This window comes from Mustela nivalis (genome assembly GCF_964662115.1).
Source record: "Mustela nivalis genome assembly, chromosome: 4".
Lineage (NCBI taxonomy): Eukaryota > Metazoa > Chordata > Mammalia > Carnivora > Mustelidae > Mustela > Mustela nivalis.
The window spans coordinates 133,997,026-134,018,775 of NC_139023.1; the positions used below are offsets into that span (position 1 = coordinate 133,997,026).

Genomic DNA, 21,750 nt, shown 5'->3' on the forward strand with positions numbered 1-21,750 from the left:
TTTGTTCAGAAAGACTTAGTAGATATAAAGAGTATTCCATTCTAAAGCAGCAGAATACACATTCTTCTCTATGGTACATGGAACATTTTTCAGGATAGATCACAGGTTAGGTTGCAAAACTAGTCTCAGTACATTGAAGAAGATGGAAATCATATAAAGTGTCTTTTCTGACCACAGTGGCACGAAACTAGAAATCAATTATAAGAAGAAAACTGAAAAAAAAAACACACAAAAATATGGAGATTAAACAACATGTTACTCAACAACCACTGAATCATTGGAGAATTCAGAAAAGAAATTAGAAAAAAAAAATCTAGAGACAGTGAAAAATAGAAATATGATATACCAAAATCTAGGGGATGCATCAAAAGCAAATATAATAGGTTCATTTCATAGCGACACAGGCCCATCTCAAGAAACAAATAAACAAACGAAAACCTCAAATAAACAATCTAACTTTATGCCCAAAGAAACTAGAAAAAGAAAAAAAATGAATCCAAAGTTAGTAGAAGGAAGGAAATAATAAATGAAATAGAACTTAATACACAATAGAAAAGATCAATGAAACTATAAGCTGGGTCCTTGACAAGATAAACAAAACTGATAAGCCTTTAGCTAGATTCACAAAAAATAAATAAATAAAAAAGAGAGAGGGGGAGCTCAAATAAAATCAGAAATGAAATAGAAGGTATAACTGATACCACAGCAATCCGTACGACCATTAGACTACTATGAACAATTAAAGGTAAGCGAATTGGGCAACATAGAAGAAGTCATTATGTTCCTAGAAATGTGTAATTTTCCAAGACTGAATCATAGGGAAATAGAAAATCTGAATATGCTAATTATTTATAAGGAGACTGTATCAGTAATTTAAAAGCTCCCAACATAGAAAAGTCCAGGACCAAAATGCTTCATTGATAAATTCTATTGAACATTCAAAGAAGTTGTAATATCTATCCTTCTCAAACTAATAAAAAAAAACTGAAGAGGAGGAAATGTTTCTGAACACATTTTACAAAGTCAGCATTACTCTACTACTAAAACCAGACAAGGACATCACATGTACACACAAAACTTCAGGCCAATATCTCTGATGAATATGTATGCAAAGATCCCCAATAGAATATCAGCAAACCAAATTTGACAATATATTAAAAGGATCATGCACTGTGATCAAGTGGAATTTATTCCAAGGATGCAGGGATGGCTCAACATGCACAAATTAACCAATGTGATATACCATAATCACAAAATATAGAAATTATAATCATCTCAATAGATACAGAAAAAAAATTGATGAAACTCAACACCCATTTATGATAAAAACTCTTAACAAAGTGGGTATAGAGGGAATGTACTTGACATAGTAGAGACCATATATGACCTTTCTACAGCTAATATCATGCTCAATGGTGAAAAGCTGAAAGTTTTTCCTGTAAGATCAGAACAAGACACTTACCACTGTTATTCAAAATCGTATCAGAAGTTCTAGCTATAACAATTAGGTCAGATAAAGAAATAAAAGGCATACAGTTTGGAAAGGAGGAAGGACAACTATCACTATTTATAGATGACATGATGCTATTTGTAGAAAATCTTAAAGGCTCCACCAAAAAATTTTTAGTGCTAATAAATGAATTAAGTAAATTTCATGGATACAAAATTAATATATAAAAATATATTGTGTTTCTAACACTAATAAGAAGTTATCAGAAAGAGAAATGAGGAAAACACCCTATTTACAATTGCAAAAGAAGGTATAAAATACCTTGGAGTAAATTCAGCTAAGGAGGTGAAAGACCTGTAGACTGAAAACTGTGAACTATGACACTAATGAAAGAAAGTGAAGAAAATACAGGTAAGTAAAAACATATTCAAGTTCATGAATTTGAAGAATTAATATTGTTAAATATCCATCTACCCAAAGCAATATACAGATTCAATGTAATCCCTATCAAAATTCTCATGATAGGGGCGCCTGGGTGGCTTAGTGGGTTAAAGCCTCTGCCTTATGCTCAGGTCATGATCCCAGGGTCCTGGGATCGAGCCCCGCATCGGCATTGGGCTCTCTGCTCAGCAGGGAGCCTGCTTCCCTCTCTGCCTACTTGTGATATCAGTCTGTCAAATAAATAATAAAAAACTCTTAAAAAAATTCTAATAACATTTTTCACAGACCTAGAACAAATAATTCTAAAATTTGTGTGGAATCACAATAGACCTTGAATATACAAAGCAATCTTCAGAAAGAAAAAGCCAGAAGTATTATGCTTCCTGATTTCAAATTATACTATAAAACTGTTGTAATCAAAACACTATGATATTGGCTTATAAACAATCCATAGATCAATGGAACATAATAGGGAGCCCGGAAATAAACCCATATATATATGAGTAATTACTCTACATCAAAAGGAGCACAAATATACAATGAGGAGAGGATAGTCTCTTCAATCAATGGTGTTAGGAAAACCGAACAGCTATATACAAAACAATGAAGCTGTACTACTATCTTACAGTATACACAAAATTTAACTCAAAATGGATTAAAGACAAATGTAAGACATGAAACTGCAAAGTGCTTAGATGAAAACACTGGCAGTAAGGTGCTTGACATTAGGTTTAGTGGTGTGTTTTGCTTTTGGATCTGATTCCAAATGCAGGAGTAACAAAAGGAAAAATAAGTGAATCTACAGCAAACTAAATAAGTTTCTGCATAATGAAAAAAACCATGAAATGAAAGGCAATTTGCTGAATGGGAGAAGACATTTTCAAATCATATCTCTGATAAGAGGTTAATATCCGAAATATATAAAGAACTCATACAAATTAATAGCAAAGACATAATCTGATTAAAATGGATGAAGTCTCTGAATAGACATTTTCCTGAAGAAGACATACAGATGGGCAACAGACACATGAAGATGCTCAACATCATTGATCATCAATGATTAATGCACGGAAATGCAAATTAAACCCACAATGAGATATTACCTCACACCACTTAGAATGGCTTTCATTAAAAAGACAAGAGATAACAAGTCTTGGCAAAGATGTGAAGAGAAGGGAACCCTCAGGCACTGGCAGTATGGAGGTTCTTCAATAAATTAAAAATAGAACTACCATATGATCCAGCAAGTCTACTTCTTGATATCTATCTAAAGAAAGAAAACAAAACACCAATTCAAAAGATTTACGCATCCCCATGTTTATTGCAGCATTCTCAGCAGTAGGAAAACAACCAAAGTGTCCCTCAATAAATGAGTGGATAGAGAAGACCTCACACAAACAAACGTATATTATCCAGGGGCTGCCTGGGTGGTTCAGTGGATTGGGCCTCTGACTTAGGCTCAGGTCTTGATCTCAGGGTCTTGGGATCAAGTCCCACATCGGGCTCCCGGCTCAGCGGAGAGCCTGCTTCCCCCTGTCTCTCTGCCTGCCTCTCTGCCTACTTGTGATCTCTCTGTGTCAAGTAAATAAATAAATAAAATCTTAAAAAAAAATAAAAACCTTTTTTTTTTTTTTTTTTTTTTTAAAGATTTTATTTATTTATTTGACAGAGAGAGATCACAAGTAGATGGCGAGAGAGGCAGGCAGAGAGAGAGAGAGAGAGGGAAGCAGGCTCCCTGCTGAGCAGAGAGCCCGATATGGGACTTGATCCCAGGACCTTGAGATCCTGACCTGAGCCAAAGGCAGCGGCTTAAACCACTGAGCCACCCAGGTGCCCTTAAAAAAAAATAAAACAAAACAAAAAACATATATTACTCAGTCATGAAGAAGAATGAAATCTTGCCTTGAGGGTATTATGCTAAGTGAAATAAGTTGGGCAGAGAAAGACAAATGCCACATGATTTCAATTGTATGGGGAATCTAAAAACAAATTAAACAAACACGTAAACCAAAATAAAACCAAGACTCATAGATACAAAGAATGGAGTGGTGGTTGCCAGAGGAGAGGGGATTTGGGAATATGAAATAGGTGACCAGCATCAAGAAGTACAAACTTCTACTTATAAAATAAATAAGTTATGAAGATGTGATGTACAGCATAGGGAATTCAGTCAATGCTTTATTAACTTTGCATGATAATAGATGGTAATTAGTCTTATTGTGGTGATCAATTTTCAGCGTATGTAAGTGTCTAATCACTGTGTTACACACATAAAACTAATACAATATTTTATGTCAATTATATATCAGTTTACAAAATGATGAAATCATTTGTAGTGTTGATTATCAAAGAGAAGTACAGAAAATGTTTACTCCCAACATAGGGGACTCAAATGCCTGAGCCAGCTGTCGAAGTTCATTTTACTTTATATCATTGGAAAACAAATAAAGAGGAAATAATATTTCTGAAAATGATTTCAGTTACCAATTAAATGAGAAGAAGTTTGCTGTTAACCATAGTTATTAGGTTCCTTTTATTACATGGAGAAAACATCTTATAAAGGAAGTAAGTTTCAAGAATAATAGGACTCCATTTTAACATAAGTATGTATTGAAGCAAGAAATATATAAGTAGCATATAAATATCTAATACTTAACATGGCTCTTAGCAATTATGGCTATTCATACCTTGGGTGACTCAACATTCAGGCCAATAGAAAAGAAAAAATTATTGTGTGAGATTTCCTACGTTTTTGGAACTACTGTCACAGGTCAATTCTAGTATGAAAGAGGTCATGTCATGTTGGAGATTAATCTTCAACAAATTTATGACTTGCTCTGGCTCAGATACTTAAGATCAACTGTTATTCAAGGGCAATGTCTAATATGAGTAGACTTTAGCCTCTCATTTATATGCAAAATTAGTAACTACAGTAGGAACAAAATCGGTGTAAAGATTGGAATACTTTAATCCATTTTAGAATACTCTTTCAAGGACAAGGCTTATCATCTTTTTTCTTTTTTAATTGTTTCGGGTAAGTTGTCCCAGTGCTCTGATCCCTTTCCCCTTTTTTCATAAAATAAGTTCAGTTTTCTTCATTTAGAACATCTATGGCATATTGTTTTTATTTTTCACCAAATACTGAGTCACCTACAGGTTAAGCCTCAAAATGTATGACTGAAATTGTTTAATGTTCCACTTTCAGAAATTTTTTAAAGCATTTTGCTTTAACTAGAGAGTATCTTCCTATATTGTGCTTGAAGTTGAAATCTCCAGTGGGTTACAGGTTAATGTCTATAAAATCAGCTCCACTGGTTTGTGAAAATCTCACTTTAGAACGGATATGTTAAAATATACTTATTCTTCCTTGTGAAGAAGAAAGATGTAACCTTTCCTTGTAGGAGAGGTCAGCAAGAATGTAGTGTTTTTCCTGAAAATGACTATAATGCACATAGATACATCAGAGATTTGGCAAGCACATACTACACCGTACAAGCTGGTTAGTTCATTATGTATTAAGTCATTGAAAGATAGACTAAAACACTTTAGCCTGGGTTCTGTGACTTCAGGATGATTCTTTAATCCTTCATGCTCAAGTGAGTAGACTGAATTTCCTTCTCACAGAGATATTATGCCCTGGTATCAATCAATTTTTTATAGTCTTTCATAATTTTTTTCATTAATGAAGTATTTATATGTTTTATAGTCATATGGAAGTTGGAATAAAAACCTAGTTAGATGAGTGTTGTAATAGATCCATTCTGAGTTGCAACCTTGAATTCAGAATTCTGAGAACTCACCTTTACATTTGGATCTTTCAAAACTTTTGAAGTAACATAAATGAGCCACAAAAGCTGCTACTGAGATTGTGAAAATGTGAGTTACTGAGGCCTGAATTCTGAGAGAATTCTCTGTTTCTGGATCCACTGCCGTAGATCTACATAAAGAAGTCTGTTATTTTCAGATTTCAAGAAACTGTATAGCAACACAGTTATCAACAGCCAGTTGAGAAACCCATTAAAATGAAAATGTCCAGAAATTAAAAGTAAGTTGAAAAGTAAGTTAAAAGACAGTTGTGAAAAGTAAAACAAAAATAAATAAATTGTTAAGTTCTGAAGCACATTCTTCTTGATCAGAAATCCCTCCAAGTAGAGGTTGGATCAGATTCCTCAGAGGGAATCATGTTTCCATTCTGAGCGAAATCTGTTGCTGGTGACTTACCTTTAGTGACAAAGTTACAGAGCTAAAGCCTGCGGTGTTGTGTGTGCGTACACATATTCCTTCCGTATTTTTCTTAGTGTTTCAGAGAAAGACTCTAAAGCAAATAGAAAGATGATTTGTGTGGATCTTGACAAATGTAGTCATAAGAGAAAGATAAAGATGTAACATTTTCATGATCATTCCCGCAGTACTGAAAAAAGCAGTGAGAGTTTGGAGAAACAGATATTATAAGAACGTAAAATGGAAGTGCATGGAAAACAACCTGAAGTATGCTTTTGGTAATCCAGCTTTTTTTTGAAAATTAACTATCTGATCAAATTCAGTATTCCTTGTTCAATGTGGTAAGAAGTAAAAGCAGTAGCACTGGATGCAAACTTTTGCACATAGCAGGCTGTTCGTGTGTGGCTGCAGCCAGCCTTTAGTCAAGAGCTGATGCACGTCTAGGAGGGGTTCTTCTCTTCTTTTCTCTGTCTGTTAGAAGGCTTCTGAAATGTTTATGATTGATTCTTAGGTCAAGAGTACAATTTTCTGAAGATGGAGCCTGGAGAAGTGAACTCACTTGGAGAAAGATACGACTTTGACAGTATTATGCACTATGCCAGGAACACCTTCTCAAGGTTGGAGTCTCAGGTTATACCTTTTGACTTTTAATTCCTTTCCTCTGTGTGGCTCCTCACAAGGCTGTGTTTCACATTAGAACTAGGACAGTTTTCAAATGCTGTTGCCATTAAGTACAGAACTACTTGATTGGTATTTATAGCCAACACTAGTATTTGAGATTTAAAAACCTATTTTCACATTTCCTATCAGATACATAAATTTAGACTAAAAATTTAAATGGTATGACTTATTTAAACTATTTTACATTCCTAAATCACTTTAAAAAGTCTAACTAAAATGATTATTAAACCACTCAGCATATTAAATTGGCTTAGCAGTATTTAATGAAAATTAGGCATTCACAAGTCAAATAGGGTCCATGATCGTTGAGTTGGAGTGTCTACTGTCTATGTGACTTGTGTTTTCTACTCTATGTTTTCTGTTGCTCAAGTGTGAGTTATGCTATTTTAATTCACAAAGAACATATTATGAAGATAATTTTACTTTATATAATTTAGAATTTCACAACTTATGAAACTTAAAGTCATCTCATTAAATATTGAATGCTATTTTTAAAGAATGAAATAAATTTGAATTTCAGTCACTTTGTTTTAAATATGATGTCATCAAGCAAATAGTTCCCAGGTAAGAAATTTGGATCTGTCAAACCACTGAAGTCATCCCCTTTCCGTTTTTATGCCTATTTTACACTCTTGTCCTTTCTGATTTATTCTTTTTGGCCACTTATGGCCATTTCACAATTCATCAAACATCTGTTTCTAAAGGCAGGATTGGAAAGAAGATAAGAATTTCAAATTAATGCCCCCCCTTTTTTTAACTTTAAAAAAAAATTATTATTTTTTTAAAGTAATCTCTATACTCACAGTGGGACTTGAACCTACAACCCTGAGATGAAGAGTCATGTGCTCTACTGACTGAACAAGCCAGGTGCCCCCTAAAAAAATTCCTGATAAAAAGTAAGAAAAGTGTGTCAATGAACTCTTAATACCTGGATACATTTTTCAGTTATGCTTTTTTAAAAAGAAAAAACTATATTATTTGAAAGATTGAATGTTAATTGATGTTAATTTAATATAATTATTAACAATATTTAATAATTATTTTCTACTGAAGTGATGTGTGTGTGTGTGTGTCTGTATATACACACACATATGTGCTTGTTTAAATATAATAACCACCCAAACACTTATGGTTTCTGAAATTTTTTTTTTTTTAAAGATTTTATTTATTTGTCAGAGCGAGCGAGAGCGAGCACAGGCAGACAGAGTGGAAGGCAGAGTCAGACGGAGAAGCAGGCTCCCTGCGGAGCAAGGAGCCCGATATGGGACTCGATCCCAGGACGCTGGGATCATGACCCGAGCCGAAGGCAGCTGCTTAACCAACTGAGCCACCCAGGCGTCCCTGGTTTCTGAAGTTGAATTTAAGTTTTGGTAGAAATACATGCATAAATTTGACCCGAAATTAATTTCAAAGAGCTGTAACATTTATTTTTAGGTCAATGCTTGGAATTGACTTTTCTGTGGAAATATAACAAATGGGATTTGGGTCCCAGTTCAGCCAAGGCACCTCTCATATACTACTGGATTATTTATAACTAGGTGACTTTTGATTCTTTGGAACACAGGAAGTAGTGGAAAGTAGAGGAAATCATTCATTCTTTCTATCTTTGATAAATGATGAATCTATGCCAAAATGTAAAATATATATTTCCCCTAATTCTGCATTTCTTTAACATGTTTAAATTGTTTCTTTTCCTTCTTTTCCATAAATCATTCTGCCCTTGCTACCTGCAGTGCACCATCCCCATGCCCCACACCATGGTGCTGTGTGCCAAGCAGCCTTGACCTATTATTTTGTCTTACTGTTTCAAAATTATCCTATTCAGTTTTCCTAATGAACTTATATTCTTGGAGTGAAAGTAGTTATACCTACCTGTTAGAAGAGTTGACCGAACCAACATTATTTTATCCTTTTGATTTTTAAAGAAGATATTTATTAACTTGTATGTATATTTAAATAACTGAATTCCAGGAGATATAATATTTGGCACAGTTCTTAGCCAGCACCTCCAAGATATTTAAAGTTTTGTGTGTGTGCGTGCATTGTTAAAAACACAAAACATAAAATTTATAATCTTAACTATTTCTAAGTGTACAATTTAGTAATATTAAGTATATTCACATCATTGTGAATATTTACAACTTTTTCATCTTGCAAAGCTGAAACCCTATGCCCCCGCTTGTGAAACAACAGTGCCCCATTTTTCCCTCTTGGCAGCCCTGGTAACTAATATTCCACTTTGTGTTTTGTGAATTTAGATTTAGGTACTTTAGATACCTCTTTAAGTAGAATCATACAATATTTGTCTTTTTGTGCCTGGCTTGTTTCACTTAGCACAGTGTCATCAAGGTTATGCATGTTGCAGCATGTGACAGGATTTTCTTCTGTTTTAAGGCTGCATAATATTCCCTTGTAGGTATAGACCATATTTTGTTTATCCACTCATCCATTCATGGAATTTGAGTTGCTCCCGTTTGTTGGTTATTGTGTATAGTGCTGTTATGAATATGGGTATGCAAATCTCTTTCCCAGACCCTGTTTTCAGTTATTTTGCACATATACCCAGAAGTGGTATGTGCCATATGATGGTTCTATTTTTAAGTTCTTGAAGAAACTCCATGATGCTTTCTGTAGTTACTGTACCACTTCACAATCCCACAGCAGTGCACAAGTGCTCCAATTATTCAATATCCTTACTAACATGTATTGTTTTCTGTTTCTTATTCTCCTTTTCCTTTTATTTATTTATTTTTTTCAAATAGTAGCCATCCTAATGGGTATGGCATGATGTTTTATTGTGGTTTTGATTTGCATTCTCTGATGGTTAACGATGTTGAACATCTTTTCATGTGCTTTCTGGTCATTTGTGTATCATCTTTGGAGAAATGTCTATTCAAATCTTTTGCCCACTTAAAAGTCGTATTATTTAATTTTTTGTTGTTGAGTTGTAGTATTTTTGTCTATATTCTGTCTCCTTCTTACATACATACTTAGCAATTTTTTCGTCTTTGCTGCATAGGAGCTTTTTAATTTGATACAGTTCCACTCACCTATTTTTGCTTTTGTTAATTGTGCTTTGGTGTCATATCCAAGAAATCATTGCCAGATCCAATGTCATGAAGGTTTTCCTCTGTTTTTATGTAAGAGTTTTATAATTTTGGGGTTTGTGTTTAGGTCTTAAAATGTTCTGAGTAAATTTTTGTATATAGCTAAAATAATTGTCTAACTTCATTCTTTTGCACATGGCTGTATAGTTTTCTAACCTCATTTGGTGAAAAGATTGTTTTTTTCCCACTGACTAGTTTTGGAGCCCTTGTTGAAAATGATCTATGATATTCACTAGGGTTTACTTCTGAAATTCCTCTTCTGTTTCTAGGTCTGTCTTTATACCAGTATCACACTGTTTTGATTAGTTTAGTAATGTATTTTGAAATCAGGATGTGTGGGTCTTTTAACTTTGTTCTTTTTAAAAAATTTTTGTCTGTTTGAGGTTCTGTGAGATTCCCTATGAATTTTAGGACTTTTTAAATTTCTGTGATAAATGCCATTGGGATTTTGATAGAGATTGAGCTGGACCTGTAGATCATTTCGAGTAGTGTGGACATCTTAACAAACTAAGCTGTCTAATCCATAGCAACGAAATATCTTTCCATTTATTTGTGTCTTCTTTAATTTCAGCAATGTTTTGTAGCTTTTAGTGTACAAATCTTTCACCTTTTTGATTGGGTTTATTCCTAAGTACTTTATTCTTTTTAATGCTATTGTAATGGAATTGTTTTTCTTAATTTCCTTTTCAGAATATTCATTGCTATTGTGTGTTGATTTTTTTTTAGAGATTTTATTTTTATTTACTTATTTGAGAGAGAGAGACAGATAGTGACAGAAATAGCAAGAGAGAGCATAGCAGGGAGAAGAGGGAGAAGCAGGTTCCCACTGAGCAGGAAGCCACACATTGGGCTCTATCCCAGGACCCTGGGATCATTACTTGAGCTGAAGGCAGATGCTTAACTGACTGAGCCATCCAGGCACCCCTTATGTCTTGATTTTGAATTCTACAACTTTGTTAAATCTGTTTATTAGTTCTCACTTTTTTGGTGTGATTTCTTTAGGGTTTTCTACATATAAGATTACATAATCTGCAAAGAGAAATGATTTTAATTCTTTCTTTCCTATTTAGATGTGTTTTACTTCTTTTTCTTGCCTAATTGTTCTGGCTACAACTTTCAATACTATGTTGAGTAGAAACAGTGAGAGCAAAGATTTCTGTCTTGTTCATGATCTTAGATGATCTCAGTTTTTCAGCACTGAGTACAATGTTTTCTGTTGGCTTTTTATTTATGGTCTTTATTATGTGGAGACAGTTTCCTTCTATTTCTAGTATGTTAAAAGATTTTCATCATGAAAGGTGTTCGAATTTTGTCAAATGCTTTTCCTACATTAATTAGATGAACATGTGTTTTTTGTCCTTCATTCTGTTAATGCAAGAATTTGCAATTTTATGTTTTCTTCTATTCTGAAACCAGGGGGTCTATAAAAAGTTTTAGCTGTCTTCATGGATTTTGTCGATTAGCAGATTTAGGTACTTACTTTTAGGAAGAACAGGGCTAGATATATGTGGCCTTTGTATGCATGGGTAATTTGTAACTAGAGGCTTGCTAACTGGGATTGCCCACTTTTCTTTAATGAAAGAATTGCAAAGTTTTACAAAGTTTCTTAAAGAAACCTAGCTAATTCACTCTTCTAATGTGGGTAGAATAAATGAAGATTAGTAAGTGAAGCCCTTTGTAATCTGTCACTGGACTATTGATAGTGCCTCACTGAGGATATTCAGGAAGAGTCTGTATTGCTTAATGGCCTGGATGTGGAGGGAAAGAATTGTTAACTTCCTGACCACAAAGGAAGAACAAAATAAAGGGTGATTGACCCCTTCTGAATGGAAGAGAAGTTACCTCAGTAGAGAGGAGTCAAAATTCATCATTCTATTGTCTGAGTTTGAATATATCTGTCAAGATGTCCTTGACCTTTTAAAATTGAACTGTTTTGAAAACTGGAAAAAAATGAACCTTTTAAAGATTACAAATCTGTTTTTAGAATTAGAAAATAATGATTATTTGTTTGTACTGAAGTACTGCAGAAATGGTAACTGTGGAGGCCGAGAAAAATTAAGGCCATCTCACCTCAGGTTTAGCCTTAGCACAAGTACAGCCATCTTAATTCTGGCAGCCATCTCAGACCCCCATGCCCAAGGGCTGAACTTTCCCCTACTTTACTTTAGTAACAAGAACCCCCACCCTGCTTTAGTTCCAGAGACCCCCCCACCCTGCTTTAGTTCCAGAGACCCCCACCCTGCTTTAGTAACAGGAAGCCCCACCCGGCTTTGGTTCCAGAAATCCCCACCCTGCTTTAGTAACAGGAATCCCCACCCTGCTCTAGTAGCAGGAACCCAGAAATACCTCTGCCTTAACTAAGCTCAGGGTCCAAGTCCCTACTCCACTGTGTCGGGTATACTTAGGCCCAAGCATAAGCTTGTCGAATAAACCCTCGTGTGATTGCATTGGTGTTGGCTTCTTGGTGGTCTCTCAGATGCGAAAACTTGGTTATAACATTTGGAGGTTCCACCGAGATCTGGGAGACTCCCAGGACCCAACCTGGAGGGTCTTGCACCACCTGGTGAGTACACTCATTTTTATCTATTTGCGCACATACTTTGGGAGCTCCAATTTGCATTTTTACCGGTAGGAATTCCAAGTTGTATCTGGGTAGACTAGGTCAATCATTGGCTCAAGTGGACATGTGGCGGCCCATCGACTGGTGGTCTTGGGAGACGTCCCTCCCCCCCCAGGGGGGTTTGAGTCCCCCACTTTTTCAGGAGGTTAGAGTCCCCTTAAGTGGTCACCAGGGGTTCTTGGTTCCCCAAGGTAGCTTGGTTGAGGAGCCAATGGAGCAAAGCTACCATCTGTGGGATTATGACTGAACACCTCTAAGTCAGAATCCCACCCAGGCGGAACAATATGGCAGCCCTGTGGAGCCTCGGTTGGCCTTGGATGGCTCCGGATAGCTGGTCCCCTGCCGTCCCCACCGGCGGGCCACTGCATGTGCCCCACATGGCATGGCGTGCCCTGCTGCACGTCGTGACCGGGGTCCGGTGTGGAGAGCCCTCTCATCCCTGGAAACGGGTTGTGGCTGGAAAGGGGGCCACCACCTTGCCTGTCACGCAACGCCCATTTATGGGGAACCTAGCGCTAAACCATTTGTAGATGACTTGCTTCTGGGTTGGGGTTTCCTACGTAGCAGAGCAGCTCCCTAGCTGCCGTCTATTGAAAGTTCAGTCCTTGGGTACCTGGCATCTGAGATGGCTGCCGGGGCTAAGATGGCTGTACTTAGGCTAAGGCTAAACCTGAGTTGGGATGGCCTTAATATTTCTCGGCCTCCACAGTAACCCTTCATTAATTTGGGCTTACCTAATTCATATATCTGCTGATTTATGAAGCATAGTTGAAAATGGCTTTTCTCAGTATTGCCCTATTTTATAGCTCAACTTTTCCTTCCATTGCATTGACCTAGTTAGAGTTGCATCTTATCAAGTATGGGCAACCTCTCACTTTTGCTGGTCTACTCCCATAAGTCATTAGTTCCCCTCCCTCCCTTTATCTCAAGAAAGATGCATGTGGAGTTCAGTAGATACTTAGATTTGTAAGGAATTCCATTCTATATTTATGTTATCCAGGTTTTATCTAAAGATCACTACCCTTACCTAGGAGCCAGAGAGGTTAGTCATAAAGCACTCATAGATCATGTCACTCATCTGTTTACCACCTTCCAGATGGTAACAGTTTTCCTTAGGCTAAAAGTCACATGCTCTGTATGACACTCAAACACTTTAAGGATCCTCCCATCTCTGAGCAGTTGGATTTCCTATTTTTTCTCTCTGGAATTCTCTACTCCTATTTACTCACAGTGCCCTCACCTTCACTTTCTTCATGTTTGGCCAAAATGTCAGTTTCCAAGCGAGTTTTTCTTTGATCACTCTATTTAAAAGCTACTCCATCAGTGGATAATCAATGTCCATCTTCACTTCTCTTTCTCCGTAGTACCTGTTACTATCTCAGTACTCAATCTTTTGTTTAATGTCTCTTGCCCTACATTAAAATGTGAGAATCATAGTGTATCTTTTATTACTGGCTACAAATAAAGACCTATAACAGTGTTTAGAAAGTATTTCCTAATGGAAGGAAATGTTCTCTTTCTCTCTTTTTTTTAAGATTTTATTTATTTATTTGACAGAGAGAGAGAGAGATCACAAGTAGGCAGAGAGGCAGACAGAGGAGGAGAGGGAAGCAGACTCCCTGCTGTGCAGAGAACCTGATTCTAGGCTTGATTCCAGGAACCTGAAACCATGACCTGAGCTGAAGGCAGAGGCTTAACCCACTGAGCCACCCAGGCACCCTGGAAAATGTTTTCTTAACTTGTAGTCTAAATACAATTTATTCATTAAACATTTGGGAAGGAGTATCATGCCTTTCATCCTAGTTTAAAAGATTTTTTTTAATTTTATTTCTTTTTTTTTTTTAATTCTTTTTTATTTATTTTCAGCATAACAGTATTCATTATTTTTGCACCACACCCAGTGCTCCATGCAAAACGTTCCCTCTATAATACCCACCACCTGGTATCCCGACCTCCCACCCCTGCCCCTTCAAAACCCTCAGATTGTTTTTCAGAGTCCATAGTCTCTCATGGTTCACCTTCCCTTCCAATTTCCCCCAACTCCCTTCTCCTCTCTAACTCCCCATGTCCTCCATGCTATTTGTTATGATCCACAAATAAGTGAAACCATATGATAATTGACTTTCTCTGCTTGACTTATTTCACTCAGCATAATCTCTTCCAGTCCTGTCCATATTGCTACAAAAGTTGGGTATTCGTCCTTTCTGATGGAGGCATAATACTCCATAGTGTATATGGACCACATCTTCCTTATCCATTCGTCCGTTGAAGGGCATCTTGGTTCTTTCCAGAGTTTGGTGACTGTGGCCATTGCTGCTATAAGCATTGGGGTACAGATGGCCCTTCTTTTCACTACATCTGTATCTTTGGGGTAAATACCCAGGAGTGCAATGGCAGGGTCATAGGGAAGCTCTATTTTTAATTTCTTGAGGAATCTCCACACTATTCTCCAAAAAGGCTGCACCAACTTGCATTTCCACCAACAGTGTAAGAGGGTTCCCCTTAATTTCAAATACTTTTACAGAAAGCTGCTTCTTCTTCTTTTTTTTTTTTTTTAAATCCGTATCTTTCTTTTCACTGAAATAGTTTCCCAATCCTTTTAACTTTTAAGCTCAGTTCTTCCTTTAGAGTTATAAATGTTGATATTCTATGAAAAATTAAGACTTTATCTTTAATGCATTACTTTCACAATTTCTAGTTTTGAAGATTAAGAAAGATGATCACAACCTTAGGTATCTCACAACTTGGTTTCTCCAGCTTAGCATTATCAGGACTTTGCCACTGATAATTTTTTTTTCTTCTTCTTAATTTTACTGTGAAAATTTTATTCTGTGTGTGTGTCAAAAAAACTGTTTTGCTTTAAACTGTTCTTTCTAAAATTTATACTCTTTTTTTCCTGTTCTTTTAACATACTGTAATACTTGGACTTCTAAGATTATATAGGTTAAATTAACAATTAAACTAAAAAATAACATACATTTTGTTTGACTTTTATAATTTTGGTAACCTCAAAAATATGTATTGTAGGTTGCCCTTAAAAAATAGGCTTCTATGAGGAAAATTGTTTTACAATTTAGTAATCCAAGGGGTTCTTAGATTTGTTTCAGAGCCTAAAACAAAAGCCATGGTGTACTTGAGAGGGAACTATAGAGAATTCTAGATTTTTAAGATGATTTCTAAGTAAAAGTGAATTTCATCATTGCCTTTATGCTAGATATAGAATTTAACCCCAATTATTTTTTTTCTACTTTGATAAACATGTTTTGAAAGTCTGGCACACTATTTGAGTTCAACACTGATGTATTTTCCCTTTAACTTATGTGAGTCTGAAAAAAAATAATCTTATACTTATAAGGAATGTATGTGACTTAATTTGGTGACTTATGTGTGGCTTGCTTATGATTTTTTTCAGGGGGATGTTTCTGGATACTATTCTCCCCTCTCGTGATGATAATGGCATACGTCCTGCAATTGGTCAGCGAACCCGTTTAAGCAAAGGAGATATTGCACAGGCAAGAAAGCTGTATAGATGTCCAGGTATTGCACCATACAAAAACAGAACCATAATTGTGCCTAATTGTGTTCTTCCAGATGAATAAGTCACAATTCACTGAACTGTTTACTTGTGCTGGCAAGTGACGTATTCGGTTCAAAGTCAGTAATCATAAAATGAAATGAGAGAACTCTGGAACACTCATTGATATAATTAAAAACAAATTGCTAGAAATCAAATTTAAGCAAGGATAGTATTTTTTTCAAACAGGGTTAGCATTTTTTTTTTCTTTTAACAAGTAAAAGAGCAAAAAGCATGATTGTCTGATAGTTGTTATTAAATAGTTGCAGGATTTCATAGTCAAATGTTCAGTTTTCTTGCCAAAATAAAAAGAATATCCTTTATTTCAACTTCAGAATTGAGGACTGAAATGATCTTTTTCTTGCAAGTGCCACCATTAATGATATATAAATTAAAATTTTATTAGTTGGAATGTATAATGTTGGTGCAAAAAAGGAGTTCTAACAGTGTTGCTAGTGAGTTACCATATGATTTGCTACTGGCTAAAGTTATGAAAAAGAGATTAAAGGAAGTTCTTAGTAAGACTGTTCCAAGGGAACACCAGTGACATACTGGTCCAAAAAAGAAAAAAAAGAGTCTGCTCTCAAATTGGAAATGGTGCATATTCTGTGCACCTCCTACATAGTCAAAATTCCTTGAAATAACACATATCAAAAAATGTGTTTTACTTTGGTTAGCACAGATTTCCCCCAAATTTTTGTTCACATATGTTTGTAAATTACCCATGTATGTGTAGTGTTTATTTTTTTTTTAATCTAAATTTCCACAGGAAGGATGTATTTATAAATAAATGGCACGGCTATGACAAAAGAATTGAGTGATTCTTGGCTAATTTCTGGCAGTACTGAATATATTATACTTTTTAACTTTGAAAGAAGATTTGGTGGAGGATTGTATAATTAATAGCAACTAAGTAAATAATTCGCATAGAAAGCCATTTTGTCTGTCTCTCTTGGTACATGTGTGTGTGTATGTGTATATATATATATATAGATAGATAGATAGGCAGATATATCCATATATATTTATATCTCATTTAAAAACACACTGGACATGCATTTCTAACACTGAATTATAAGAAGATCAGTCAGTAGGAATCAGAAAAGTAATCAAACTTATGAAACTGTAATTTTCAGTCTATAACTCTTAAATATTTAAGTTACTAATGGGAAAATACATATAAGTTTTCACTTGAGGCTTTATTTATATAAATACATAAACAGACTCTTTTCTTACTTGAAACAGTATAATATATAATATATACATTGGTTTGTAAATACAGTAAAACCATATTTATGAAGGTACCATCATCAATGTAAAAGGTACCTTGTGTTTTTAAAGCAGTATAAGAAAGTTGCTTATTTACTTGCATGATGAAGAGAGAGCTAAGACATATAAATATGTATTTTAAAAAAATGTATCTAAAGTTTTAGTTCACTAAATCTTTAAGAATGGTTTGTTTTTTCTATCTTGGACATTTTAATGCCCACCAAAGAGGTCCCTCCCTTTCTCTCTTTTTTCCATCTTTTGCTCTTTGTTTCCTTCTCTCTCCCTCTGAACCACTGTGTGTGTGTGTGTGTGTGTGTGTGTGTGTGTGAAGTCCTTAGCTTTGAGCCTTGAGCCCTGTTTATGGTTATGAATTTAACATTCTTCATTTCTTTACAGTGAGGAGCATTAATGATATTGGTAGAAATACAGGACAAATAAACTTAAGTTACACTAATGCAGTAGGTTTACCAGTAGCTCCAAGAACATTAATGGAATGATGTGAAAGACGGATAAATGCACATGGAAGTGTGAATAGTGTGACTTATTTGAGAATCATCTAGGAAGAGTGTAGGGATTTATAAAATGAAATCTGGTTGTGTCTTGGTTTTAATAGTGAAAGGAGAGTTGTAAAATTGCATAGTCCCTTGGAGTTTGCCTTATTGTTTTCTTTTGTTAGAAATTGCTAATGAATAGGACCAATCAGATGTATTCGGCTATATCACTCCAATTCTTTATTTCTTATCAGTTTACTCTCCAAGCTGTTTTGGATCTGCATTTTATAGAGATATTCCTTAAATGTTTAATCTTGAAAGGAATAGCGACCTGGTTCAAACTTAAATATTTAAGGTTATAGCTTTTATGGTCTATGATAAGGGGGGCCTTGAGTCCAAAAGGGCAGGTTTCTAATAGGCTAGTAATAGGCAGACTGCAGATATTGTTGCCTTTCCATTAATAATATAGGAAATTGTTTTTATCTATCAGAAGATGAGCAGCATTAAAATGCATGCATTTTTAATTCCCTTGAAACAATATAAACTGCTAATTTTTATGATACTTTCTGGCTGGCAAACATCTTGTAACCCATTATTATTTATTTTTTAAAGACTTTATTTATTTATTTGACAGAGAGAAATCACAAGTAGATGGAGAGGCAGACAGAGAGAGAGAGAGAGGGAAGCAGGCTCTCTCTCTGCTGAGCAGAGAGCCCAATGCGGGACTCGATCCCAGGACCCTGAGATCATGACCTGAGCCGAAGGCAGTGGCCCAACCCACTGAGCCACCCAGGAGCCCTTGTAATCCATTATTATAGTTACCTACTTTATATGCCAAATATATAAATTAAATTTGTATGGGAAATCTGAATTACTCATTGTACAGTTGGTGCATACTCATCATGAAAAACTCCATGTAGGAATAAAGTTGTTTTTAAGGTGATGGCATGAAAATGTTTCTTTTAGTTTAGAATTATTTTCATTGCCATTTCTTGTTCTTTTAGGATCAGTCAAGAGATATCTCCTTATGCACTGTTAATATAAAGAAAGAATATGATCCTTTACAGTCCTGGCACTCTTCTGACTAAAACCCCATTATTCATTGCCAGACCACATCCCAGAAAGAACGAAGGGAAAAAAAGGGAAAGCTGCCCAGCCCTGGGATTGAATAGATTTCTGGACAGTGCTGCCTGAAAGCCAGTCCTGTGTCCTTCCCACAGCTTTCAGGTCTTTTTAGCATTAAGTCATCTAAAAGGATACCCACTAATGCTGCTTTACCTGTCTGCCATTATAATCTCTTGCATCCTACATACTGTCAGGATTCTCCCCCAAGCAAAGATGGAGAACAAGTCATCATTACCGTCTCCAGGTTTCCATCGTCCTTTTATGCCAGTAAAGGCATAAAAAAAAAAAAAGTTAAAGCAGTTTGCTTTTTTTAAAAATTTCTTTTCAGTGTACCAGAATTCATTGCTTATGCATCACACTCAGCGCTCCATGCAAAACGTGCCTTCCTTAATACCCACCACCAGCCTCAGCCAACTTCCCACCCCCGCCCCCCCTTCAAAACCCTCAGATTGTTTTTCAGAGTCCATAGTCTCTCATGGTTCACCTCCCCTTCCAATTTCCCTTGACTCTTTTCTCCTCTCCATTTCCCCATGTCCTCCGTTTATTTCTTACTCTCCACAAATAAGTGAAACCACATGATAATTGACTCTCTCTGCTTGACTTATTTCACTCAGCATAATCTCTTCCAGTCCTGTCCATGTTGCTACAAAAGTTGGGTATTCATCCTTTCTGATGGAGGCATAATACTCCATAGTGTATAGGGACCACATCTTCCTTATCTATTCATCCGTTGAAGGGCATTTTGGTTCTTTCCACAGTTTGGTGACCGAGGCCATTGCTGCTCTGAACACTGGGGTACAGATGGCCCTTCTTTTCAATACATCTGTACCTTTGGGGTAAATACCCAGTAGTGCAATTGCAGGGTGTTAGGGAAGCTCTGTTTTTAATTTCTTAAGGAATCTCCACACTGTTTAGAAGATCTTTTTGAGAATGTCCAAGTTGAAGTGGATATTTTTCTCTTCATAGTGGATATTTTTTTTTTCAATAGTACACATTAGTAGTGTGTACTATTGTTCTCTCTTAGGAGGCCCTGTTTTAATTGTGACTCTCATTTTTTAAATGTATTTTTTTCTATTTGATCTAATTTTAGGATTTACTTTCCTTTCTGATTTCTGAACTGCTTAGTTTAACTCTTCCCCTGGTATAGTCACTGGTCTATATTTGCAGTTTCTCTTAAACTGGTTTTTCTGTAGTCCCATGAACTTTTTGCTTACTTAGTACTTCGTCAACCATCAATCCTAATATTCTCCAGTAAATTTTCCCCAGTAAATATATCAAGTAACATAATAAAATTAGAGAAAATACAAAATAAAATATCTAAAAATAAAAGGGCATCTGAGGATTAGAGTCTTCCTTATTACATAAAAGTGTATGTGTATTCACACATGAACACATGTACAGTCTATGTTCACAAATTTAAAAGTTTTCAGTGTTACTACATATATAGTATGTGTGTGGTCCATGGATGTCCATGGATGCACATTTGTGTGGACACTTTAGGGATGGAAGGCCAGTTTCAGTGTGCATGGGGTCTGAATACTAGAAACTTTACATTCCTTTAAACACTTTTTTCATTAACTTCACTTTTACAATTGAAATAAGGTTCTTATTAGTTACCTACAGCATTAATCTCTTGGTTCCTGATAATTTTCCGAGATTCCTGACAGAATATACTTTCTACATGTGCTTTTTTACACATACAATTCTTGGCTAAAATATTGTCCACATGCAAAAAATAGTAATTTTGCCATTTCCTCCCCAATTATTCATGGTCTCCTTTATTCATCTCCCTGTAAACTTTCCCTAGTTCAGTGGATGGTACCAGACATAGATCATCTGGCAGCCCAAGCTAGAACTCTGGAGGACATTCTCACCTCATTCCTCCCTCATTTTCTCCAGCTAATCAGTCCTACTGCCTTCTTGGAATCTTGCCTTCCTACAGTGAAGTTCCTGGTCCTGGGAGCCTCATCTTTTGTCTGAATTGTTGAAATGCCTCTCATTCACCTCTTGTCCATATTCTTATATCTCTTTAGTTTTCTGGGCATGCTGCTGTTAAGTGGCTTTTGAATATGCAAAGCTCATTTTGCTTATTTTTAGGATAAAGGCTAATCTCCTTTCCATTAGGTCATTTCAAATGTTTTTCTTGTCTCTTCCCTGAGTCTTTTCTCTAGGTATTACCCCTGCAGTCTAGATCTCACCTCCAATTCATTTAGCTCCAGTCATCATGGTATGCTTGCCTCCTGTCTCTTCCTCCAGTCAGAATGCTCCTAACTGCCTCCCAGTTCAATTCTAGCCATATTTAGGATTCGGCTCCTACTTAAAGACTTCCTTGTCTCCCAGGACTCCACATGGCAAATGCTTCGTTGGATCCTGGTCTTTGTGTCTTACTCCTATAATCATTAGTAATTTGGCATTTCCCACACTGGAGTGTAGAAGCTTCTGTGGGATTGGAGTTTAGTTTTCCTTCATGGTTTTCTGAATCTGGTGTAAATTAAATGCTCAATAAATAGTTGTTTCTGTGTGAATGAATGAGTCACTGTTAACACGTGAAAGGCACCGTTCCAGATGTTATGGCCCCAGAAAAGGAAGCACAGACTACACACATGAATATCTGAGCCTCTGGGGCATCATGCAGACAACATCATTTGGTTAGGAAGTATATTTCATCCTTAAAGGATGCTAGAGAACTTCTAGAATAGAGATGCCTACCTTGGGCTGCACACTGCAGGAGGAAGGCTCCTTGGAGTTGGTGTTTATGTTTCATTTTAAAG

The 21,750-nt window shown here is 35.9% G+C and overlaps 1 protein-coding gene across 1 annotated transcript in view; it reads left to right on the forward strand.

Annotated features, from left to right (window-relative positions):
* TLL1 (tolloid like 1) overlaps positions 1–21,750 on the forward strand; it is a gene marked incomplete at its 5' end in the record, with an annotated part of 213,478 nt that overhangs the window by 105,377 nt on the left and 86,351 nt on the right. The window contains 2 exons of the mRNA XM_082727252.1: positions 6,624–6,729; positions 15,933–16,057. Coding sequence (XP_082583378.1) covers positions 6,624–6,729; positions 15,933–16,057 — 231 coding nt within the window. The remainder of the gene's footprint in view (positions 1–6,623; positions 6,730–15,932; positions 16,058–21,750) is intronic.